Genomic DNA, 24,804 nt, shown 5'->3' with positions numbered 1-24,804 from the left:
CGACTAAGAAGGTATGGAATAATAATACCTAAAAGGCGTTCTTTAATACTAGAAGGACTTATAACCCTATACACGGGAGGAAGTAAGCTATTAACGACGGTAACGTTATCGGCGTTAGTACTATAGATCCCTCTCCCTTTAACGCCTGCCTATCGCGTTTAACCCGTAAGGATCTCCCGCCTCCGTTAAACCACTACCGCGATACACGCCTATACCTATTACAGAAGTGGTGGTTATAGGCTAAGGGGGAATACTAATATACCTAACCGGCAAATCCCTGGCTAGCTAGTACTATAGAACCTATAAGCCAGGCTTTTCTTGAGGGGTGACCTTTAGGTATAGAAAATACGGTGTAATAAAGATATCTTCTCTAAGCTAAGGGGGCGCGCTCCCGGGACTTAAGTATTCTACGGGTAAACCCCGTGGAATCCTTGGCTCCTACGTATAGGAACCCGGGGGATTCCCCGGTATTCACTAATTATACCCTAGGGAAGCTATAGTATACCCTAAAAGTACATATAGCGTACCCTATAGGTATTATAGCTTATACTATAGTACCGCTAGGGTACTCCGTAGTACGCCTTAGTATTCCCGGTAGAATCTAGGGCGTATTAAATACCCCGGGTAATAAAGCCCTGTATCACGCGGGCTTTCCCCGGTAACTACGATAGCCTTACTTAAGGCGCGTCGCGGTTATACTAGTAAACTGCGGTATAGTTAGGGAGGATAAAAAGGAAATATTCTTACACGGCGGTGCCTTAATAACGACCGCTGCCGTTACTATCTACGGCCTATCTAGGCGAAGATAAGATATAAGAAAAGAAAATAAAATAAAGCCGACGCCGCGGCCTTCCTTCCTACCGTGTTCTTTAGTAAAACCTAAGGCGAGCGAGTAATTAGATAGAATACACGGAAATAAATATACTAAACCCGTTATCGTATTTTATCGTATTCCCTAGTAAAGACTTATTAGTCTTAGTATCTATACTACCTAACTATATAGTTACTCGAGTATAGTAATCTTATCCTTATTAATAGTAGGCTTAGGAATATCTATTAGGATTCCCTATTACGTTAGCGGTGTTTATAGAACTAGCGCGGCCTTATCTAAGGTAATTTCGGCGGCTTATACTTTAACTTCCGCGCGACTAGCGGCGAATATTATCTTTAGGCTAATAGTTAAGCGACCGGACTATATAGTTTCTAGGGCTATATAGTAGCGGATAATAGCGATAGCCTTATCTTAATCGGAGGTAAGTAAGTTTACTAGGGTATCCCGGTGGGCCTTAGTTAATTAGTTATCGGAGGAGAGCGGCGTGACGGCTATTATTCTTCCTATACGCTATATTATAAGTAGTAGCGGTAGGTCCGCCGCGTTTTATATAATATCGCTAGTAAGCCTATCTTTTAGCTAGGCGAGGAGGAAGTTTACCACCGGGATTAGGAGGTAGATAGCGTGTTCACGCTAGCGAATAATAGTAATACTCTATTTATCCTTAGTAATATATTCCTCCGCGGGTTAGATACCCGTAATCCTTAGCTTAGTGCCGAAGTTCTTAATAATATCTTATATAGCCTTTTCTATATTAGGCGACCCTATTACTCGCTTAGTTAGGTGCTTAGTAGCGGAGTTAACGGGGGCCGAGCGCTTAGTAGATAGTATAAATAAGGGTTTTTCGCCGGTACGAACTATAGCAAGGAACTCTTAGACTATAGGCATACTATAAGCGGGTTCCTTACCCTTTTCGGTGGGTAGCCCTTAGATAAACTTCCGGATAAGCTTATTAGTCCTATTAGTTTATTTAGCGTACTATACTAGGTTCCTCTTGAGGTCAGGATACACTATAGTTCCTTAGGCTTTTATAGTAACTATATCGTATACTACCTTAAAAAGGTATACGTGGTCGTGGATATACTATACTATAAAGCCTAGGACTACCGCGCTCGCTAGTTTCTTAGGTGTTTTAGGCTAAGGAATATTAGCAGACGATAAGGCGACCGCGGTATTTACCGCCTTAGCCTCGGCCTTTAGGTTAATAAATATAGCCGAATAAGGGCTAGTTATAGCGGTAGGAGAGTCGGCGGTATTAGTGGTATAAGCGGTTTAGGGGGTTTTAACGAATTTACCCGTATAGTTACGGAGAGTATCGGGGTCTTATACTAGAATATATTCCTTAAACGGAGCGTCTGGCTAGTCCTATAATACTATATCCTTATTAATATCTAGTATATACTTAGGCTAGGGATACTACCTAATGATATCTCTGGCTTTACCTTCGGTAACACTTTAATTCGCCTTAGGATACTCGGCTAGAATAAAAACTATACGGTCTAAGTCCTAAGTCTCGGGATAATCGTAGCCTTAGTTCTATATAAAACGATAGAATACGGCGAGCTTATCCTTATACGCCTCCTTCCACACGCTAAAACGCGTGCGTAGGGTGGAGAGTTTATGCTTAAGTCGTTCTTCTCCGCTATATAACGTAACGACCCGGAAATATCCCTTTTTAGTAAGCCCGTATCCTACTTTTTTAGGGTTCTTAAAAGCCTTCTTAAAAGTATTACGGTATTTAGTATCTTTTAACGGCTAGTACGAGCTAGAGAACAGAACCGCGAAGTATACCGCGGTTACTTACGTGCTCTACGATTATCGCGGCGGTATAGGGAGATAAAGGTAATCGGAGAAAAAGGGGGAGGTAGAAAGGGGATACCTTATAGAATAACGAAGATACGATAAGGGAAAATAGTAAACCAGAAGAGCGAAATAGAGGTTTCCGAGCGTAGTAAGGGAAAAGGGAGAGCGGAGGAAAACTTAAGGATATAAGCGATATTATTTCGCTAGTGCTTAGTAGGACGCCGTGGTAACCGTGGTTATTATAACGGTGGATAAAAGGTATATATAGGTTATAGTCCTTTTATTCCTACTATTCCCTAGTATTCCCTAGCGTTTCTGGTTATTACCTAGGGCGGCGATAATATTTATCTTATATTATATTACCGGCGTGCCTCGTAACGCCTTAGTAGTCTCCTAGTTCCACTATATTTCCTGTGGTTCTTTAACGTTTCCTAGCTATAGCACCCTTAGAACCGTTTTCTTTAAGGCTATCCTTAGATTAACTAAGGTTTTTATCTAAACCTTAAAGATATTAATCCGTTAATTAGCTCCTACGCCTCTATAGCTTCTTCTGGTATCCGATTAGTTATAAACTAATATCCCTAAATATCTACCCGGGGCGGCGTAAGCTATTTATCCCGCGGGCGTTATCTAATAGGGTATAGTAACCGGTAGCGCCGCACGGTGATTACTTAGTGACTGTGGGCGGCGATAGTGTTTATAACGGAAAGGAGAGAAGGGAAAGAAAAGAGGGGAAAGGAAAGAAGGGAAAAAAGGGAAAGGAAAGAAGGGAAAAAAGAGAAAGAAAAGGAGTATATATTATAAAACGACGGAGATACGTTTAGGGGAGATAGCAAACCACGATATAGAATAACTATATAGCAGTATACTACGGGCGGATATAAGGAACTAATAGTAAACCGCGATACTCGTATAGGTTATACTATAAGTCGTGGGTAAAGTAAACTACGGCTAAATAATAGTCCTTATCTATAAGACTTTTAGGTTCTCGGTAAGGAATATACTAATAGAGATCTCTGCTATTTAGTTTTTCCGCTTTAACCGGCTATTTAGCCGTTTAGCCGTCCGGGGTGCTACGGCCTTCTACGGCATTATTCCGAAGTTCGAGATAGGGTCCTAGTTGGAAATAATAGACACGGCAGTATACTTACTATAGCCCGTAGACGGAGGGTGGCCTTAGCGTTAGTTACGGTTAAAGGCGAGTCTGCTATAGGGAGGCCCTCCCCTAATAGGGAGGAAAGCTAAGGGAACCTTAGGTAAACCCGATAAAGGCTAGTGGAATAAGGGGAAGCTCTCCCTTTAATAGGGAGGATAACTAAGGGGCCTTAGGTAAATCTAATAAAGACTAGGATATACCCCCTAAGCCTTAGGATATATAGCCTCTCGCACGGATACCGGTTCTACGCCTTTCCTTTTAGGGTTATTACGCCGCTAGCCTTAGATATTCTCGGCACGTTTAGCTATTTTAGTTAGCGAGCCCGTAATAGGAGGAAAACGTTCTCTGCGAAATACGGGTAAAGGGAAGATTACGGTAAGGGGAGGCTGGCTCCCCTTATACTCCGCGGGAAAAAGGAAAAAAAAGGGGGGAGGGGGGAAATTAGTTAAGTAGCTTAGTACCACGATAAAGGTTAGTGTATAGAATAGAATAGTCGCTATCCTGCGCCCTTTAGCGATCGTTAAGAACGGTTAGTATCGGTGTAGGTTAGTAAGATCGTCTACACTAGCTAGTAATTATTAGGAAGGTTATCGCGGTGTTAAAGCTCGGGTTCCACGGCTAGTATAGATTAGTATAGTTGGTATTTCTACGCTTAACGGTGGTTCCCTTTATTACTCCACGCCTAAACCTATTAAAGGGGAGGCGTCTTCGCCTAGCGCGCCTTATATATATTTAGTCTTAGTATATAAAGTTCGCGCCTTCGAGGGCGGCTATACCTGGCACGCTAGTATTCGCTAGTAAACTATATACCTGTTTAGTCTTAGTATACATAGTTCGCGATAGCGACCGCTAGTATACTACGTGCCAATTTAGTTTTAGTATACGTAGTCTACGCCGGGCGGCGGTACGCGAACCTTACCTAAAAGCTTAGTTACTACTATTTAATATACCTGACCGGTAAATCCCTGGCTAGCCAGTACTATAGGACCTATAAGCTAGGCTTTTCTCGAGGGGTGACCTTTAGGTATAGAAAATACGGTATAATAAAGATATCTTCTCTAAGCTAAAGGGGTGCGCTCCTGGGACTTAAGTATTCCACGGGTAAACCCCGTAGAATCCTCGGCTCCTACGTATAGGAACCCGGGGGATTCCCCGGTATTCACTAATTATACCCTAGGGAAGCTATAGTATACCCTAAAGATACCTATAGCGTACTCCGTGGGTGCTATAGCTTATGCTATAGTATCGCTAGGGTACCCTGTGGTATACCCTGGTGTTCCCGGTGGAATCTAGGGCGTATTAAATACTTTAAGCGGCACCGATAAATAGGCTGCTAGTAGGAGGTCCGCGGTAATTAGGCTAATAAGAAATAAGTCCTCGCCTATAGATAGGTATACACCTATAAATTTAATAAGGAAGGCACCCTCTTTAAGTGTAAGGCACGCCTTATAGTATAAGGGGATTAATAAAAACAGTTAAAGACTAAAGATAACTACGCCGCCACGCTAGTATCGCGGTTCTTCCGTATACTAATAGCGATCGCCGCCCGATTTAATCTAGAGATAAGGCAGTCTAATACCGTTAACGCGTTCGTTAATACTAGCCTTAAAGAAGAGGTATTTATAAAGATACCGTAAGGCTATAAGGTATTAGGTAAGGTCCTATTATTACGGAAAGCCCTCTTCAGTCTAAGGGTATCGCTACTATTATAGTAAGAGGAATTCAGCGGCACGCTATAGAAGATAGGATTCACGGCTATACCTAATAACTCCTATATTATATTCCGCGACGGTTTAATCCTATTTTTCTACGTTAACGATATCGGACTTATATACCATAAAGATCGTAAAACTAACGCCGATAACCTCCAGGCCACTCTTAAGCGAAGCTATAGGTTATTAAGAGTTAAAGAAATCCGTTAGTTCCTGGGAATTAAGGTCCTAAGGGATAGGGCCACCCGTAGGTTATAGCTATTATAATCCTCCTACGTAGAGAAGATCGCGGTTAAATACTACGTAGATATACTCTACTGAAAACCACTAAAGGTCCTATTATCTATAAAGCCGTTAATACTACACGATAGCATGCGCGCGTTGATTCCCGAGGTCCGCTGGTACTAGGGTATAATCGGTTCTATTCTGTATACCCCTATTATAATAAGACCCGATATCGCGTTCGCCTATTCGAAGCTTTCCTAATATAACGTTAACCCCTCCTCTCATCACCTTAAGAGGGCTTAATAAGTGCTACTATTCTTATACTATACGAGGCACTACTACCTAGAATTCGGTGGGGATAGACTCTTCCTAACCGTAAGCGACGCGTCCTTCGGGGATAATCCAGACCGTAAGAGTTCATAAGGATATACGATAAAGCTTTTCGGTAGCACTATTAACTAGAAGGCGGGTAAGTAACTAACGGTCACGACGTCGTTAACAGAATCGGAACTACTCGCTCTTATAGAGGCCGCTAAAGAGACGTTATTCGTTAGCCGGATATTAAGAGATTTAGAGCTTCGGTTAGATTAATAATAGCTATAGCTATACTACGATAATTAGTAGACTATTAACCTCGTTAATAAGAAGGTATAACGCCTGCAGATAAGGCTACGGCACGTCGATATATATAACTAATAGGCGCGCTAATTAGTATAATAAGGTCTCTTTAAGGTTATATACGTTAACACGACGGAGATAATCACGGACAGTTTAATAAAGGCATTACCGGAGGCGGGGATTAAAAGACTATAGTAATAGCTTAATTTAACGGATTAAAAGGATCGTATCGAGTAGTCTAAACGGTTATATAAAGAGATTAAACGCGCTAAAGCCACGGCTATAGCGACTATAAAGGCCTTCGAGGATATAGCAGATCCGATGGATATAGATCCGATTAAGCGGATCCGGCTAATCAGGATCGAGGAACTAATTAAGATAGAATTAAATTAAACGGTTAAATAGGGCGGATTTAGATCCCTTTTATAAGGGCGTTTTTCCCTAGACTATTAATTTTACGATAGAAAAGTTAAGAGTGTTTAGTTTAAACCGAAGCCTCTGATTAGTTAGTTAACCTAGGAAGACCCACCTTAACTAAGGGGGTATGTCGTATAGGCAGGACTACGACGTGGTCTATAGGGGATCCAGGGGGGATCTACTCCCTAACTAAGGGCTTCGGACCTCGGGTATTAGGATATAATAGGGGCGGATACCGGAAAAGACCGGATAGGATCCAAATAATATAGTACCCATAACAGAGTCTTTACCACCTAAATTAAGGGTATAAAAGACTTATATAGATATAACTTAATATAATACACACACACAAGATTTCTGCTCTACTAAGTTAATTATCTAAGTGCCTTTTAACGTGCGATAGGAAACCGTTCTGCTTAAGTACCCTAGCCCGTATCGCCTAGACTAGATATCTACTCTAAGTGCCGGTTCTCTGCCCCCCCTCTATTCGGTCCTCCGGGTACACTTAAGCTCTTTCTAGATTAAAAATCCACTATATCTCTACTACCTACCCGAAAATAAGTGGGCTTTCTAAGTACCCTAGTATAAGTATACTTAGGTAAACAGAACGCGTATAATAACATAAAGGCCTCTACGAAGAAGGCCTCCACGAAAAAGGCCTTTACGAAGGCCTTTATAAAGAAGGCCCCCACGGTAAAGGAGCCTTAGCCCTAACCCTTCTATAACACGTTATTACGTTCTAATAATATAGAAGTACACGTGTACTTTAAGAGACATAGGAAGCCCACTTATTTTCGGGTAGGTGGTGTAGATATAGTGGATTTTTAATCCAGAAAGAGGTTAAGTGTACCCGGAGGACCGAATAGGGGGGGGGCGGAGGACCGGCACTCATCTACTCTAGCTCTTTAGTTAACGCAATCTCCTTACGTAATTATGCTAGGTTGATCTTGTGTTTTCACACGCCAGCCTCCCGGCGCCGGGCTGGGTACCTGGCTGAAGGTTACTAATTCCGAACCTCGCTGTACCTCACGGTATATCCGTGTGTCCCTGATCCTTTAAATGTACTTGATGAAGCTGCGCCCAGCCCACGCATTATATTACCTTAACTGCGCCCCTCTTATCTCCTGCTATCATAAGCGAACTAATAGCGTGAACGCCGATTAACTCGCTCAGCCGCCTCGCGATATACGGATGGGAATCGCCGCCGTCCTAGATATCGATCACAGTCAAAAAAAGAATCCTGAAGAGTCACGAATACCTTATGTCAGTGTCCAGTGTCGAATGTGGCTACAAATTGGCGGAAGAATCACGTGCAAACCCGTCACCCTACCCCTCGGTCGCAACGACATTGGTCCGTGATTACGGCGCTGACCATCTCGGCCAAGGTAACCGCCAACCAATGAGACCTTGCATCTGGGCTTGGAACGCGGAAGCAGCTTACGACAACTTCACAGTCGCATTCACCCAGCCATAAAGTTCATGACTTGATCAAAAACAAGGGTTTCTTTCAACGGTCTAGAGAATCGCTACAAACAGTCAACAACATCAACCACACAGCCCGCTACGGAGCCTGTACCCGGAAGGGTTCTCAGCCCCCCTCTTCGTCCGCCTCTCTTGGTCTCTTATACGCTTCCCCAGCTCCTGCTCAAAAGTAGTCCACGAACCTCAGCGACAATGGTATCAGGCAATCACAACCTCCCCCGCAGCGATGGTGCCTCCGCCCAGCAAGGAAGCAAGATGCCAGACCTACCCCACCGCGAGTCCCAGCGCCAGACCATCCCCATCGAAGAGGAAGAGGATCTACCTCCCGCCTACGAGGAGGGTTCACGAAGGAACACACGAGCGGCGTCTGCTGCGAACAACAGTCCTCACAGGCCTACACCGGATGCCTATCGCCCTGCAGTAACCGCAGCCATGACCGCAGCCGCCGCGACGCCAGCTAGACCCAGCGACGACGATCCCGACGGCTACCCCAAAACCGACCCCATGCACTGGGACCTCAAAGAGCGTCGCGGAGACTGGACCAGCCACGACCACGAGCCCGGGTGCCTCTGCTCTAACTCCGGAGGACTGCTATGTTCCACGCGAGGAGGCGTCATGTGCAGTGATCGGGGGGGATTCTTCTGCAGTGACAGGGACGGGATGTTTTTCAGCGATAGGGGTGGGCTTTGGTGCAGTGACTTGGGGGCGACGTTTTTTAGCTCGGGAGGCGGGGAGGCTAATAGGAAGAGGGGGAGGAGAGTTGTAGGATGACTTGAAGGGTAGAAAGGGGACGGGTGGAAAGACTACGAGGAAAGGGGGGGTTTCTTGGAAGCTGTTGTGATACCATGAACGAGACGGGCATAGGAGGCGGCGATGAGGTTCACTCTATCTGAGTACGATTTAATGGTGATGATATGCGCATCTTCTTAACGTGCCCACGAGTAGATCCAATCCACGGTTACGAACTGGCATGAACGTCTGACCGGCCTTCAAGGGGAGCTGTGTGTATTGTCAACGGCTCTGCTCTGTTCTGCTCGTAGTTCTTGCTTGAGCTTTAGTCTCGAGTCTCTCTATGGGATCATGTCCGTCCCATACAATTGATGATCTACATCTCGAAAAAATGTCTTCGCGCAACAATCGCCAGCCCACACCAGACCAAGGCAAAGGCACACACACACACACAGAAAATTGGGATAAGCGTGGTTATTTGTTGTCCGGCTCTATACTCGTAGGGTAAAAGTCTATATACAGTTTGTGTCTTTTCTTCCCACAGGGTATCTCCATCCATCCAAAGTCACCCAAGGTCCAACCGCCCCCCCCACCTCCCCTCGGTCTTTTTTCACCTGGCGCTGTTACGTAGAAATACGTTTGTGACGACTTGACGCGATGGATTGGTTGTATATGCCAGGGATGACAGGTCGCCGAGGATCTATCTAATGACATGACATGACATGACATTGCCAGTCTGGGGTCCCTTCCGTTCCCCCGGGCAGGCGGCGAGAACCCCGGGAGTTGACCGCCCCTAACAATAACCGTGAAAACGCCTCTGGGTTGTTCTGGCTGGTCGAGATGAGTCGCTCTCCGTACACCGTGCCCCGAAGCTCCTCTATCCACCTCCACCGGTCACTGTACAATCGTCCGGCCAAAAAGAGGCGTAGACCCGTCTCCTCTCGCTGTTCGTGTCAAGTCGTGATGTTGCTCATTTCGTTCGCCATGCTACCCGCATGATCCCTCAAGAGTGCTCCCCCAGCGCTGGGGAGACACCTCAACCGAAGACAGCAGCACCACCAGACTCAACAGCCTCGATCTCGGCCATCTCGATGGGCGCGCGGCGGAACCTCGCGGGCAGCTCCGAAGTGTCGAAGAAGGTGCCCTTGGGGGGCTGGACGTCGCCGAGCTGGGCGCCGGCCGAGCCGCCGATGCCGCCGGTGGAGGAGCGGATGGACTTCTGGAGGGGGCCGTGCTGCTGGACGTGGTCGCGGTAGTTGCTGAAGGAGGCGTGGCGGGGAGGTCGCCGTTGGGGGAGGTGGGGTGAGGCTTGGGGGAGTGGTCGACTGAGGCTGTGGGAGGGAAGGGCCTCAGTGAGCAAGCAAGATTGTTTGAGCTGGCCCGTTACGGGACCAGCTTACTGCTGGGGTTCCTGCCCTAGCCTTTCGTTATATATACCCCCGCGACCCAGGCCCCTGCTCTGCTCATCCCTCGAGATAGAGGCACTATGCCGCTCTCACCGCAAACCTCGCCGGCCATTTGGGATGACTTTGGATCCCCAAGTCACCCAGCCGATATTGGCGGGTCTGGACTGGAAGCTCGGAACTAACAAAACTGCAAGGTGTTCGATGGCAACGAACACAAGATCAATAACGGCGTACTATACCATGGAATGGCATGGACAGAAGCTGGCGCGAAATCCCTGCAGACTGTCAGTGAGCTCCGCCTGTTTAAAACATACCGTCGAATCGCTGTGCGATGATTACGTTGGCGACTGGATGTGATTGGGTTTGAACTGGGTCCAGGGTACTTTGTTACAACATACACGGCGAATGCTAACTTGAATTAAGTGACTTTACTAAAGTAAGATGGAGGTCCTGCTTGAGAAGCTGATCCAGAACGACAAAATATCATCCGGAATAGGAAAAGAAGAAAAAACTTACATAAGCAGAGACGTTCGAGTGGAGACCAGAAGCTTTCAGAGATAAGTACTACAGTACCTAGGTACGTACCTCGTGTGGATAACCTCACGTTCGACGTTACGTTGTGGATGGACAGAACGAAGTGACCAACTAAACCTCTCTCCCTCCCTTGACGCGTTATCGAACAACAATCAAGGGTTTGCGAGTTTGCGAAATACTTCCCAACTTGACGGCTTCTGACGAATGATGAGCTTATGAACCCCATGATTTTGTGTTATCATCTCTAGCGACGCCTCCTCTCATCATGGACGACCTTTCAGGGCTGGACTGGTCGTCGTCTACGAGCAACAAACCAACCACCAAAGCACCTTCGATCCCTTCCGGAGCCAACTACTTCGGATCGATGCAACAGAGACAGACACCTTCTCCTCTGCCGTCTGCCCGTAACACGCCGATACCCATGCAACACTCCCAGTCCAAGCCTGCAGCTCCCCCGGCAACGGGCGCGAAGCCTCCTACGACTACCACAGACAGCTTCAGCAACCTGTTGAATTTCGGCCCAGCAACCAAGTCCAATGCGAAACTGAGCTTGCGTGAACAACAAGAGCGCCTCGAGGCCGAGAAGAGGAAGAGGGAGGAGGAGAAAAAGAAACAAATGGAGAGCCAATTTGGGGGTGGGCAGTTTTGGGACACGCTCGGGTCACGGTCGGCGACGCGGACTGCCTCCCCAGCCATGTCGATGTCGTCCGGGCAGAACGGGAATGGGAGGCAAGTGGCCGACGACGACGATGATCTCTTCGCGGCCTTCAATGCCGACACAAAAGTCGACAATGCCAGCTACTACCCACCGCCTCCCGAGAAGAAGCCCTCTCCTTCCGTCGACCCCGTGCTGGACCTTAGCGATCCGAGCGCCTGGGGGGGTCAGAAGCAACCTTCGCAGACGCAGCTGACCTCAGGGCTCGGAGACGATGACGACGACCCTTTCGGTCTAAATCAGCTGAAGGCCAAAGGGCCCTCCCCCGCGCCAGCCCCGCAACGACAACTCGACGACGACGATGACTTCCTGGGTGACCTGGCGCGGCCCGTGGAAGAGGTGCGTCGGAAACAACCTTCGCCGCAGCCGCCTCGCCAGCCAGAGCCCGGAAAGCCGATAGAAGGATCGAGCTCGGACTCCGAGGATGAACCGCCTGCGCGAGGTACCAGAGGGCCAGTGGACGAGTTCGACAGAGCCGTTTCACAGTTGACGGACTACGGGTTCTCGCCCGAGGATGCCAGGCGCGGGTTGACGGAGAGCGGTGCTGGTTTAAACGTCCAGGCAGCCGCCAACTGGCTTCTCGACGACGCGCACCGAAGAGCCAAGGCGGAGGCGGAGGGCCGAGACCCCTCGGCAGGCCCGAGACGAGGCCGAGAGAGCAGCCGGCATGAGAGTCCTCGGAGGACCGACAATAGGTCACCCGTTGTGGGAGATGACTTGCAGAAGACCGCGGCGGCGGTGGGAAGCAGTTTTCTGAAGACGGCAAATTCACTGTGGAAGACTAGCAAGAAGCAGGTGGCGCAGGCCTATGCGGAGTTCAGCCAGGAGGGGGATCCGGGCCAACCCAAGTGGATGCGCGCGGCGCAGCAGGGACAGATGCGCCCGCCGGCACAAAGACACGAGGCGGATGTTACGGACGAGGCGCTGATGCTGGAAGCTGGAACGAGACCCGAGAGGAAATCGTCACAGGGACCTCAGCATTCGCGACACGAGCCACCGAGAACGGCATCGCAGGGACCTTCTCCGGCCTCTCGGAGTCCGGCGTCGTCTAGCCGCAGCACGCCGGCGCCAAGGTGGCAGCAGTCGGCGCCGGTCATTCCGGATTCGAAAGCTCGCGCTAGCCGGCTTGTTATGGAAGATGATGGTGCCTCTTCGTACGTGAGCCCTCATAGGAGGCGAAAAGCAACGCCGCAACCGCAACCGCAACCGCAACCGCAACCCCAACCCCAGCCAGCACAGCGTCCTCAGCAACACGACGAAGAGAATTTGCTCTTTGGGGCGGAGGCGTCGAAACCTGCTCCCTCTCTACCACATCGACCTGCTCAACCGCAACCACCCCAGGCGGCCAAGCGTCCAACTCCATCCGCGACGCCGCGACGCTCTCCTCCGCCGGCTCGTCAGATACCGAGCATCGCCCCGTCAGCCATTCAACAATCGACGAAACACCGTCTCGACGGCACCCAGCATTTCAAGCGAGGCGACTACGCAGCGGCCCATTCGTCGTACACGGCCTCCCTCGCCGCCGTGCCGGACACCCACCCGCTAGCGATCGTCATCCTCACCAACCGCGCGCTCACGTGCCTGAAGAACGGCGAACCCAAAAGGGCGGTCGACGACGCCGACGCCGCACTCCAGGTCATCGGACCCGCGGGAGGCCTAGGCGAGCACGTGGCGGTGACGACGAACGAAGCGGGTGCCGAGGAACGCCGCGACATGCGCGACCTGTACGGCAAGGCGCTCAGCCGGAAGGCCGAAGCGCTGGAGCAGATGGAGCGCTGGGCCGAGGCCGGTGCGGCCTGGCAGCTCTGCGTGGAGGCCGGGGTCGGTGGGTCTACGGCTATCGCGGGTCGTCAGAGATGCCAGGCGGCGCTTGCGCCTAAACCGAAAGCGAAAGCGAAGCCGACGCCGACGCCCACGTCGCAGGCCCGTCACTCCGCAGCAGGGCCGACGACTCGCCCTCGCCCTCCCCCCCGCCCTACTGCGGCGACGCAGCAGAGCTCGGAGGCGGTGGAGCGGCTGCGGAAGCAGAACCAGGCGGCGGAAGCGGAGGACGAGGAGAAGTTCGTCCTGTCGGAGAAGGTGGATGCGCGGATTTCGGGCTGGCGGGACGGGAAGCGGGATAACCTCCGGGCGTTGCTGGCGAGTCTGCATACGGTGCTGTGGGAGGGGAGCGGGTGGCGGCAGGTCGGGCTGCACGAGCTGGTGATGCCGAACAAGGTGAAGATTGTGTACATGAAGGCGATTGCCAAGTGTCACCCCGACAAGGTACGTTGGCGAACCAACCAGGACCCCGACAGGTTTGACGGTACCTTATATACTGACAGGCGTGTGTTTCGATGAATCCAGCTGCCGCAAAACGCTGGCACGGAGACCAGGCTCATTGCGGCGACGGTATTCGCGACGTTGAATGAGAGTTGGGACAAGTTTAAGACGGAGAATTCTCTCTAGATTTAGATGGAGTAACGTGGATAGACAAGAAAGAAAGGTTCCGGGGGGGGGATTGGGATATAGAAGGAGGATGAATGAGGCATCTTCACCTTCACGACAAGACGAAAAATGGGTAGTCAAGCGAGCAGACAGAGCGAAAGACGAGATCCAATTCCCCAAAACGCCACGCTACCTATGCCGCCATGATTCCCGTCATCAACACACTTTGCCTTTGGGACGGTCAGCTGGGAGTATGTCCTGCCTGCTCTTTAACTTGTGCACGTTTTTGACCGTCCGTTACCCAAGTCGACGGTACTCCGGTCTCCTCGTCCTTCCAACATGTTACTGGGGGGGGGGGGGGGGGGGGGGGGGGGGGGGGGGGGGGGGGGGTAGGGGCCAGCGGCGGCGCTGTGTATTCTAGTCGGTGCAGAGCGAAACGAACGAGCAAAAAACAAGTCATCAAAGACCCAGCATCTGCCTGACGCTGTCGCGGACCTTCTTTTCGTAGTCGGACCTCCGCTCGCGCCACATCTTGGCGGCCTCGACGTTGGCGGGACTCTCGTCGTTGGGCTCGGCGAGCATGCTCATGACGGAGATGAGGATCTTCTCGACGGACTGGATGGGGCTCCAGCGCTCCGAGGCGTGTTCGTAGTGGTTCGGGTCGTCGCCGGGGGGGTGGAGGATGGAGATGCAGACGAGGCCGGAGGGGTAGACTGGCGGGTGTTAGCAGTGGTTTTTCTTTCTGTCTTCTTGTAGCCCAACGGACGAAAACACGAGGTGGAAAGACAAGAAACACACCGTTGGGATGCCACACGTCGGCGAGGAACTTCATGGTAGGCGGAGCAAGGGGGTAGTCCTTGGGGAACTTGAGCTCGGCGGGGAACACGCCCCCTTCAAAGGGAGTGCCTTCGGGGCCTTGGATGAGACATTCCCAGTGGAGGAGGTCGTCTTCGGAAACGGGACCTGCAGTGATGCCTTCTGGAGGGTTGTTGGTGAGGGCGCGGTATTCTTGCAGGAGACGTCGGTGGGCGGTGGATTGGGCCATGGCGGGGATGAGCTCGGAGGGCTCGGAGGGGTCTATTTGTCTATTTGTTTGGTGTAAAGTGATTCGGGGTAGTGATGTCCAGGTAGAGAAGCGATGTTGGAGTTGGACAGTTTATTGGCGTGGTTGGTTATTTGGATTGGCGGGAATATGTATAAGGGATAGAGAGAGACGAGAGGTCAGCTCGGTGGTGGTCGGGTCTTGGATCGGAGAAGCATGGAGAGGGTAGCGGACGGGCGGGGTGTTTGGTTATCTAATCAGTTTGGTTACCTAATCAGCCGCAGTTCATCCGCTCGAGCTTCCCTCCCATGGCCCAAGCTCCCTCTCTCTCCCTCCCTCTCTCTCTCTCTCACACACATTTTCGACTCCAGCTTCAATCCAGGGCAACGCTCGTTCCCCTCCCGCCATGTCGCCCCGAATACCCTTGCGGTCCATTGCCGGCTCCCCAAGTCCGTCCATGCGGCTTCGATTGACCCTCCCAACATCACCGATCTGTCTCTTCTGTTCTCTGGCTTCGAGGCCCCACGCCGTCTCCCGAATCCCTTCACGCTCTCCCCAACCATCCCACCGTCGCCGTTTCCAGTCCACTACCACTACCACTACCGCCGCCGCGGCCTCACCCACGCCACCAGAAACGAACCGTGATCCCAGGCAAGAGCTTATAGAGACACTCCATGAGCTGCAGAAAGTTGCCCCGAGCCTCGTCAATCTTTCCAGACTACAATTGGCTCTCCAGGGCTTGCGGCAGACACCGGGCGAAGAGTCGATCAGGGTCGCCATCTTGGCACTTTCCAATGGCTCCGACCCGGGGACAACGGCCAAAGAAGTGCTACGACTTCTTTTGGCAGACCCATTGGCTTCAGAACAGGAATGGGAAAAACAGTTGGCCGCTCATGACCCACGACAACCCCTCGTGGTGAGGATACGACGGGACCCCCAACACGACGACCAAGCCGGCGGGCTCACCATCTCCAAGACAAACCTGCTCCACGACCTGGACGTGTCAAGTCCCGGGCTGAATGAGCTGAATCTCGAGCTCTTACTGACCGAGGTCGGCCAGAGTGGTGCCGTGGCCGCATCGGACATGGAAGAGGCCCTTCTTGTCCCGACCGTCGATATACCTTCGAATACCGGACGGTATACTCCCGTCACGACTCCGGTCCACAAGGCTCTGTTGGTGACGGAGGGCATCATGGGCGCGGCAGCCGTCGCACCTCTGCCTCTGTCCATGCTCGAGAACCGCGGCGCCGTCCTGGCGGCTGTCGACTTGCCCGGCTACGCAACCACCCACAAGGGCGATTCCGACACGACCTTCCAAGCCATCGACGTGGCCGCGGCGAGGGAGAGCGTCCGCCTCATTCGCGCAAACCTGGGCAACGCCATGGACTACGAGAAGCTCTGGCGTCAAAGCAACCTACCGGTCCTAAAGTCGTGGCTCACAACCGGCGTCCAGGTGGAAGGAAACAAAGGAGGAGACAGAGACGCCAAGGCCACCAAACCCGCGCTGCTCGAACTCGTCGCTTCGCTGCTGGAAAACACCTCGGCCGCGGTGCAGAGGGAAGAAGACGCCCGGCTGGGAGAGCAGCTCGCCTCCGAGGTCGCCGCCTCCACCTCCGGGCGCGCCACGTTGTCCCGCGCCCTCGCCGCATGGTCCCAGTCCGCCCACGAAGAATTACAGCAGCAGCTCGACCTGGCCTTCTCGGGACGCCGGTGGCGCAAGCTGGGGTGGTGGAAGCTCTTCTGGCGCGTCGACGACGTGGGCGTGCTCACCGGCGAGATGCTCGCCCAGCGCTTCCTGCCGGGTGCGGAGCGGGAACTCGTCTACCTCGCCGGTAGGATACACGGTGCCGGGCCGGCTCGAGGGGCCCTCGTGTACGCACAGCCGATCCCCGAGTCGGAATCCGCGTCGTTGAGCGAGGGGAACGGAAACGAAAACGGAAACGGCCGCAGCAAGTGGCCCACTCACATCTCCTTCACGCGCCGCTACCTCCACGCCGAGACGGTCCCCGCCCTGCAGGCGCTGGCGCAGAAACTCGTCCTCGAGGCGTCGAGCACGTCGTTCCTGACCTCGTCCCTGGCCGGCCTGCTGTACGTTTCCGCGTCGGTATCGTCGCTCTACGAGGCTGGTGCCGTGGCGGCCCTGGGCATCGTGTGGAGTCTGCGGCGGCTGCAGAAGAAGTGGGAGACGGCGCGGGGTTTCTGGGAGGGCGAGGTGCGCGAGGAGGGTCGCAAGGCGGTGCGGGGGGCTGAGGCGAGCGTGGCGGAGGCGCTGCATCATGCGACGGCTCGCGCGAGGCGGGAGGAGGAGGAGGAGGAAAGTGGGAGGGAGAGACGGTTGGCGAAGGAGCTTGTCGATCGAGCTGCGGACGCGCTGGCGCGGATGAAGTAGGGGGTTGACCAGGTATTTATCGCTTGATGTATTTATACTCCTAGTAGCTCCCTCCGCCAGGACTTGTATTCAAAATGTGTACAGATGGAATGAAGGTCATGGCGATATCTCAGCCTACTCTGGCTAATCTTGTATTGTTGCGAGATGGGCGTACCCGAAAGATGTAGGGCCTGCCCTGTTCATATCATGCCACGTCTTAACATGGCAGGAGATCCGATCCGTCTCGCTACCTGGATGCGACTGTGGTGACCATTGGGAATTTCCCGCATCTCTGGCTCGATTTCCCGCCGGAACGCCTTCGACACCAAACCACAGCGGACCACGCGGGGCAGCATGACAAATAGGACCACCCAGGGAAATGGGCGAACAACCACCCCGCGGCACGAGCCAGCGATATAGACACTCAGCCCCTCCCCCCCAAAAAGCGTCTTTCCCTCCTTTCCCCTCCTCCTCCTCCTCCTCCTCCTCCTCCTCCATCCCCGTCTTTCCCACCAAATCGTGTTGTAAGATTCTCCTTTTCCTTTCGTCCTCTCGCCCCGTCGCCCCGAATTACCTTCCACCCCGCCCACTCGCCCTCGCACGGCTAACGGTCGCCCTTCCACGGGCGAGACCGACACCGCGGCCGCGCAGGTGGCGGCTGCGGAACATGGGGGCGTTGCGCAGCATGTCCGGGACGATGAAGAAGCGCACGTGCGAGCCGCGGATGTAGACCTGGTCGAGGTGGGAGACGCGGCCGTCGCGGGCCGTCACGGTGATGTCTTTGAGCTGGACGTTCATGTTGTCTTCGGCTGTTGTTTCGCAAAAGATGTGTTAGTGTTTAGTGAGCCAGATGGGTTGGTTTGCAATTGAGCCTGCTTCTTGTCCCAAGGGTTATGGGTTGTGGTTTACCTTCTAGTAGCTTGCCGCGGTAGGTCTGGCCGGAGGTGATTTCGAGAGTGATGATGTGGCCCTGTGGGAACAAATGTTAGACACATGAGCCCGCGCATAGAGACCTGGAGACCTGGACGTGCCTGTGCCTCGTTGAGGAGCTTGATGGGGATGCCGATTGTGGACGTCATTGTAGCGGGACGGGGACCTCAATTCGGTCCAGGAAGAGTGCGGGTTTGGTCGAAAGGAGAACTCTTAGCTTGGCCGTGACTCGAAGTTGTCGTTTGCCTCGGCCTGTATCGTGATGGTGTCTTGGTCGGAGGTGAAGAGTCGAATCGGTGACTATGTCCAGGAGACTTGGATTCGTGTTGCGCTGCTTAAGGTATGGACGTCGTTTTTTGACTTGTATGGCGTTTCCGTACTGGGTAGTACGTAATTACATGTACCTAACCAGCTTCTGCGATAACGCTTAGATAATCTTGATGATTTTCCGAGAGTTGATCCGAGAGTTGATCCGAGAGTTGATCCGAGAGTTGATCCGACAGTTGATCCGACAGTTGATCCGACAATTGATCCGATTGACTGATGGTGGCCTGTGCGTTTTGACTACATTCTTCACTCACTTTCTCATCTCCTTATTATTATTGAGAAGATCATGCTCCCATATCCTCCCGTCCCCTTCGAATTGACCAAAATACAGCGCCGTTTTTCTCCAAGTTTCCGTATATAACCCTCAGTCACATTCTTCGAATAAGAACCACATCAGAAATCTTTACAAAACACCCCAAAGCCGCTTCAACCACATCCGTCTCCTCCATCATGAACATCGCCAATAGCCACATCTCACCTCCCTCCTCGGGGCTTCACCATATCAACTCCGTATCGGCACGTCACTTGACCTTTATCTTCAGCTCACTTATATTTTATAGACCCGGGCATTCTACTTGTTTCTGAGACATCCCGGCGACGACCTCCAATGATCATCACATGTCCGACGTTCAGTTGGAATGCTGCCCCGTCACGTAGCAAGCAACGCATTCCTCCGGGACATTGCCTCGAGACCCAGCTATAACCCCTTTATCGCCCAGTTCCGTTCCGGTCCCTTGTGTGTCCGTCTCTGTTTACCACCCTCCTCTATTCTTAGCACGCTAGACTTGCGTCTCGCTGCGCTTCCATCCGGTCTTCTCATCCTCGTGATGGTGTCCGCTCTTTGATCACCCCTGTGTTCCGCCATCAAGGCGTGTCCCTCGTTAGAATCCCAAATCCACAAAGGTTGGTTCTCCGTTCGCTCGTTCAGGCCACTCATTGTGGTGTTCGCCCGTGCTCCTTTTTTCGAATCTCTTTGCCTTGTTCTTTTCTTCTTTTTACTTTGAATCCATCGTCCCAGCCATGGCTCCTTCGTTCCTCCTACCCCGAGAAGGCGAATCCGGCGGAATCACCGTCGGCTGGCTCCTCGCCATCGCCCTCGGCGGAGCCGCCCTCCTGTTCGTCTCCCTGGCCTTCATCCTCGTCTGCCTCACCGACCGCCGCACCCACCGCGCCCAACTCGCGGCCCGAACCCGAGACCTACAGCCAGCCTACCGCAACCTCAACTCCTCCTCAGCAGAAGAGGTCAACGGCTCGCCAGCCCCACACCCCCGATCCGGCCGTCGGCGACGCCTCACCAAGTCGCCGCAAGTCTCCCCGGTGCGGAGCCAGAGGAGCGGCAGCTCGCTCCTCTTCCCCCGTCTAGCCAGCAGCGGCAGCCTCACGCACTTTTTCGGCTCGCCCAACAAAAACAACAACAACAACAACAACAACAACAACAACAACAACAACAGGAGGTCCCCTGCGGCGGCCCAGCGTAACAATTCGTGTCGGACAAACGCCTCCTGGGTCGACGAGGATGCCATTCACGGGCCCAAGATGGGGAAGCCGTCGTCTCGCCAGTCCAGGCGCATCACGCTCCGCGATAGCTGGCTCATCTTACGGCCCCCGACTCTGCCCGCCTTGTTGGGATACCGCGACAACGACGTCAACCAGGAATCGTTTTACGAGCACCAGAATTACCCGCTTATGCCCCGCCCCCGCCCCGTGGCTGTTCTGCCTGGGCACCAGCAAGCGCGTGACCATGGCCATGGCCATGGCCAAGACGGCGAGCGGAAACCCGCGTCGCGGGTGCCGTTGGTGCGCACGCCCTCGTACGAACTGGCGGAGAAACGCGCCGCGGCGCTGAGAGCCGGTTTCACGCAGTGCGAGGACTCGCAGACCGCGAACCCCTTCCCGCAAGGCCCGCGACCCCCACCAGCAACACGCGTAAGACAGGCCGTCGCCGTCACCGCCACCGTCACCGAGTCGGACCTGCAGGCGATCCTCCGGAACACGGCGCAACGGTTGCGCGACGGGAGCCCTTCTCCGAATACCAGTCCCACCAGGAAACCGACCAACATGCCCACGCGGCATCGCAGGACGTCTTCGGTGCGGGAGTCGCCCGTGAAGATGCGCCGGCCGGATCTCGATGGCGCGGTTCCCTCGCGCCAGATGCCGCTGTCTCTTGGGGCAGCGGCGCCGGCCACGCCGAGCCCGCAGAAGATGGGCAACGGGCCGGCACTGGCGCCTCATAGCGCCCCAGCTGCTATTTCCACGTCGTCCCACCGTCTTGTCCGGAATGGGAGCCCCCAGAAAGTGTCTGCCGCCCCGGGACGTCGACGCAACGTGTCGCAGTCGTCCGTCACCTCCGATACGGACAGTCTGTTTGGGGAATCTGTGTCCGAGACGGAACAAGTTGTTGAGACCGGCCTGTCGAGCCCCAGTCGCCGCGTTGTCCGGGGTTGCAAGGAGCCTGTGCTGCCACTGCAGCAGATACAGCGAGTGCAACAGGTGCAGCCGGTGCAGCCGGAACAGCCGGAACAGCCGGAGCAGCAGCAGCGCCGCAGAAGCATGTCCATCCAGTCGACTGCCAGCTCGGTCTCGTCGGCTCTCTCGACGGTATACAGTGAAAACGAGCCAGAGGACGACAAGGGCGGAGACGAGCGCAGAAATACGCTGCATCTAAACTCATCCGGCCAGTCCACAGGCACGCAGAAATCCTGGAGCCAGCGACGCGCAACGCACAGGGTCAAAATGAGCGACCCGTTCGCGCCTGCTTCAGGTGCGGCGGCGCCCCGCATCCCAGCAAAGTCGTCCCGGCGACCCGTCGTGATGCCACAGGGGACGACACCCCGTCAGCTGCATTCCCGCCGGGCCTCGTCCCAGGACGGCGGTGGCCACCCGCTCGGTTCCATCTCGGGCAACGCGCAGTCCTCCCCCGGACGTGCTCCTCCCCTCATGTCATCCCTGATCCTCTCGAATCAAGTGGACCCGGCCAGGCGAGACGAGTTGCGCCTGTCCATCATGATGACCCCGCCCGATATGGGCGGCGGATGCGGCAACGTGCGGTCCAAGACGGTGGCGATGATGAAGCCGGCGTTTTTCGCGACGAGCTCGAGCGTTGTCAGTATGGAAGCCTCGCCGTCGACGCCCGAGGACGACCGCAGGGGGTCGGCGAGAGCGAGAGGTCACGGGCCCAAGACGAGCTCCGGGGCGCGGTCGGCGGTCCTACCGCCGCCGTTGAATTTGCATCCGATCCTAGGTTCGCCTTGCATCGAGGAGATGAAGGGGAACACGGCCGCGACACAGCGTCAAGTCGTGACGCGCGAATCGGCGGATGACGTTGCGTCTCTGCCATCCAGTCCCCTTGCCACCCGGCCCCGGCCACTACCGGAATCTCACCATCAAGACACCGAATCCAAAGGTAATAGTAACGACAACAGCAGCAGCAGCAGCAACAGCAGCAACAGCAACAACAGCCCCAGTAGAGGGCCGTCCAATAACGCATCAGACTCGAGCTCCCACTATTCCGACGCGCAGAGCCATACCGGCCAATCTTCCACCCGCTTCCCGCCCCTCCACACCTCCATCCTCCAGCTCCGCCGCATGAACAGCCAACTGAGCACGCACAGCCGCGCCTCCACCGTCCTCGCCCCGGATAGTCCCACCCTCCCGACCCTCCGCGGGGGCGGGTTCAGCCCGGAACGTAGCAGCAACAGCAACGACACAAACCAGGCGGGGCGGGCCAACTACCTCAACCTCGGAGTCGGAGGAGGGGGGGAGAGAAGTCCAGGGTCGTCGTCACGCGCGCCGCGACGGGGTCGGTGTATCAGGAACGCGAGGGACTCGGTGGATAGGCAGCGGGGGAGGGGCGGGGCCACGCGCGAGAATAATCGGGGGGCGAGGGAGCGGCCGCTGCAGACTATGGAGGAGCAGGAGAATACTAATACTCGGGGTGATGACGGGGAACAAGCACGGGGGTACTCTGGAGAAGGGGGGCTTTCGCGGAGGAGTAGTTTGAAGGGGAGTTTCCGTGACTCGGGCAGTCCTCGGCGACGGTTGAGTGTCCGGTTTGGCGAAGTGGAGGAGCGGGTGTTCGTGCGGGACCAAGAGATTGGCGACAGCTATCCCGAGGTGACCGTGACCGAGTATAACTGGGAGGAGGAGCCCGGGCGTGGATGTGAACCAGATGGACGGGCCGACGTGACGCCGACGAAACGGAACCGGCACGAGGTCCGGGGAAGCAAGGACAGTCTTGGACTGTACGACAAGGATGGGTTCCTGATGAGCTCGCCTGAGCGGTTGCCGTCTTCTGCTGCGGAGGGTCGGCCGAGCGAAGGACTGAGGATATGATGGTCTCCAAGGGGGTGGCACTGAGAGCTGCGAGTCTCCGTTTCGTTTTCGTTTGTAATTCGGGGTATGGTGATTCTGCTACTACTACCTGTTCAAAGTCAGCTATTCAGTCGGTCACTCCCGGGCTTTTTTTTTTTTCTTTTTCTTTTTTCTTCTTTCTTTTGTCTTTTCTTCCAAGCAGTGCAAGTTTAATCAGAAGGCCAAAGTCCCCAAGTTTGTGCGTACCTACCTAGACGGTTGTCCGAATCCTTGCCAAAGATGATCATATCACCATCTCCGGACACAATCGAACCAGCCAAGAACACGGAGATGTAGACACCTCATGACGGTGCCCCATCATCCACCCTGGGCCGCTTATTCTCGGAATCCACACCTTGCCCATCGTCATCCGCACCATTCGCCTCATCGCGTCCCCGAACTCTCCCAGCACCCTCGCCCAGCTCCCCGCCAACACCTTCCCCCTGCCCGTCCCTGTCCCTGTCATTTCCATCGCCAACCCAGTTCCCCTCGGAGTCGAAGTACTCATGCAGGTTCTCCGCGGTGATCCAGCCCGAACTGCCAGGAAACGGAGGCGGGAGACCCCCCGTGGCGTTCCCGCGCAGCACGCCCGTGAAGCCTTCCATGGGTTCGTGGTCGCCGTCGAATATGATCCTGTCGTCGTCGTCGTCGTCGTCGTCTTCGTCCTCTTCGTCGTCGACCGGGTCGGGGTGCAGGTCGGAACAGGCCGAGATGGCGTCGTATAGGGCCTGGACTGCGTCTGCGTCTGCGTCTGCGTCTACCGGTGGGAGGACGGTGAGGTCTATGGACGTCTCGTCTTCGTCGCTGCCGCCGTTGTCGACCAGGGCGAGCTGCATCCAGATTGCTTGCAAGGGAGATCCTGAGGCGAGGGTGCCGGCTGACTTGATGGCGTGGATGGAGATGGCGGGGTACGGGATCTCTACTCCCACAGCTGCGGAAGGGTTGAAGATTGTGAGGTTTCTGAGGAGGGGGGGGGGAGACGAAGTGTTCGTTAGTTCCAGTTATACTCGCGGAAAGCCAAACGGCAAGGTTGACGCACTTGGAATGGACAAAAATGTCGACGGTCTGCTCTACCATTTCCTCGGCCGCATCATCTTGCAGGGAGGCGCCGGCCGGGGCTGAGGCGGGGGTGAGGCTGGACGGATTGACGGTGAAGATGGGAAGGGATTGCGCATGGGCCTTGGGAATCCACGCCTTCACAGAGGTCAGATGACGGTGGAGCACGGGTTTGCCGTCGAAGAAGGACTCGGGAGTGCGGGATTCGTATTCTTCGAGGGGCGTAAAGTCGTCGAGGGACGGCGGGGAGCGGATGGTGATGGGGAGCATGTTGATGACGGCCGAGAGGGCCCGAAGGGGGTTTCTGAAGGACGTAATGGTTGGCAGTTGGAGGGGGATGGTTCGATTGGGTGGTTGAGGTGAGAATCGTGGAGTTGGGCGTCCAAGTCTTGTTGCTCGATGTTGACTTGGGGTGAAGAAGCAAAAGCAAAGCAACGCCTCGAGGTTTGAAGCTTGCAGGGGAGATGAGCTGTCAATTGATTATGTCATCAGATCGATTGGCTCGGGTTGCCCCACCATAACTCCGTTACCTCCGATCACGCGACTTCGACCGAGTACTCCTTATACCTACCTTAGGTAAGGTAAAAAGCACCTTATGTAATTTTAAGGTACCTATGGATCGTCACTTTGTCACGTCATTCAACACACGCCGACAATCACGCTGCGAGTCTTCCG

The 24,804-nt window shown here is 54.0% G+C and overlaps 8 protein-coding genes across 8 annotated transcripts; 4 read left to right on the top strand and 4 right to left on the bottom strand.

The window, feature by feature from the left end:
* Positions 1 to 8,191: 8,191 nt before the first annotated feature.
* On the top strand, positions 8,192 to 9,232 carry SODALDRAFT_148818 (hypothetical protein). The gene has a single exon (XM_028606839.1). The coding sequence runs from the start codon at positions 8,438 to 8,440 to the stop codon at positions 9,014 to 9,016; it is 579 nt and encodes a 192-aa protein (XP_028466742.1). The 5' UTR covers positions 8,192 to 8,437; the 3' UTR covers positions 9,017 to 9,232.
* A 778-nt stretch (positions 9,233 to 10,010) lies between these two features.
* Positions 10,011 to 11,140, bottom strand: SODALDRAFT_358766 (hypothetical protein; the record flags this gene model as incomplete). Its single annotated transcript, XM_028614122.1, has 5 exons — positions 10,011 to 10,349; positions 10,474 to 10,567; positions 10,637 to 10,655; positions 10,695 to 10,727; positions 11,065 to 11,140. The coding sequence occupies 5 exons, from the start codon at positions 11,138 to 11,140 to the stop codon at positions 10,011 to 10,013; spliced, it is 561 nt and encodes a 186-aa protein (XP_028466741.1).
* On the top strand, positions 11,017 to 14,377 carry SODALDRAFT_332376 (hypothetical protein). Its single transcript, XM_028611693.1, has 2 exons — positions 11,017 to 13,894; positions 13,976 to 14,377. Exons 1-2 carry the CDS (start codon positions 11,180 to 11,182, stop codon positions 14,075 to 14,077), a joined length of 2,817 nt encoding a protein of 938 aa, XP_028466740.1. The 5' UTR covers positions 11,017 to 11,179; the 3' UTR covers positions 14,078 to 14,377.
* Positions 14,378 to 14,448: 71 nt separating this feature from the next.
* On the bottom strand, positions 14,449 to 15,291 carry SODALDRAFT_310079 (ubiquitin-conjugating enzyme). The gene is made up of 2 exons (XM_028609126.1): positions 14,855 to 15,291; positions 14,449 to 14,769 (listed from the first exon to the last, which is right to left on the bottom strand). The coding sequence occupies exons 1-2, from the start codon at positions 15,099 to 15,101 to the stop codon at positions 14,516 to 14,518; spliced, it is 501 nt and encodes a 166-aa protein (XP_028466739.1). The 5' UTR covers positions 15,102 to 15,291; the 3' UTR covers positions 14,449 to 14,515.
* A 198-nt stretch (positions 15,292 to 15,489) lies between these two features.
* Positions 15,490 to 17,907, top strand: SODALDRAFT_332374 (hypothetical protein; the record flags this gene model as incomplete). The annotated part of the gene is made up of 1 exon (XM_028611692.1): positions 15,490 to 17,907. A coding segment is annotated over exon 1 (1,927 nt), but the record flags the coding sequence as incomplete, so codon positions are not given.
* A 50-nt stretch (positions 17,908 to 17,957) lies between these two features.
* Positions 17,958 to 18,674, bottom strand: SODALDRAFT_332372 (Sm-like ribonucleo protein). The gene is made up of 3 exons (XM_028611691.1): positions 18,498 to 18,674; positions 18,376 to 18,436; positions 17,958 to 18,275 (listed from the first exon to the last, which is right to left on the bottom strand). The coding sequence occupies exons 1-3, from the start codon at positions 18,543 to 18,545 to the stop codon at positions 18,037 to 18,039; spliced, it is 348 nt and encodes a 115-aa protein (XP_028466737.1). The 5' UTR covers positions 18,546 to 18,674; the 3' UTR covers positions 17,958 to 18,036.
* Positions 18,659 to 23,385, top strand: SODALDRAFT_378064 (hypothetical protein; the record flags this gene model as incomplete). The annotated part of the gene is made up of 7 exons (XM_028614952.1): positions 18,659 to 18,782; positions 18,850 to 18,942; positions 19,145 to 19,243; positions 19,310 to 19,376; positions 19,499 to 19,547; positions 19,593 to 19,674; positions 19,742 to 23,385. The coding sequence occupies 7 exons, from the start codon at positions 18,659 to 18,661 to the stop codon at positions 23,053 to 23,055; spliced, it is 3,828 nt and encodes a 1,275-aa protein (XP_028466736.1). The 3' UTR covers positions 23,056 to 23,385.
* SODALDRAFT_332368 (hypothetical protein) lies at positions 23,285 to 24,498 on the bottom strand. Its single transcript, XM_028611690.1, has 2 exons — positions 24,113 to 24,498; positions 23,285 to 24,033 (listed from the first exon to the last, which is right to left on the bottom strand). Exons 1-2 carry the CDS (start codon positions 24,397 to 24,399, stop codon positions 23,376 to 23,378), a joined length of 945 nt encoding a protein of 314 aa, XP_028466735.1. The 5' UTR covers positions 24,400 to 24,498; the 3' UTR covers positions 23,285 to 23,375.
* Between the last annotated feature and the right edge of the window lie 306 nt (positions 24,499 to 24,804).

Source organism: Sodiomyces alkalinus, assembly GCF_003711515.1.
Source record: "Sodiomyces alkalinus F11 unplaced genomic scaffold SODALscaffold_4, whole genome shotgun sequence".
Classification (NCBI taxonomy): domain Eukaryota; kingdom Fungi; phylum Ascomycota; class Sordariomycetes; order Glomerellales; family Plectosphaerellaceae; genus Sodiomyces; species Sodiomyces alkalinus.
This window is presented reverse-complemented; position numbering and strand designations above follow the sequence as displayed.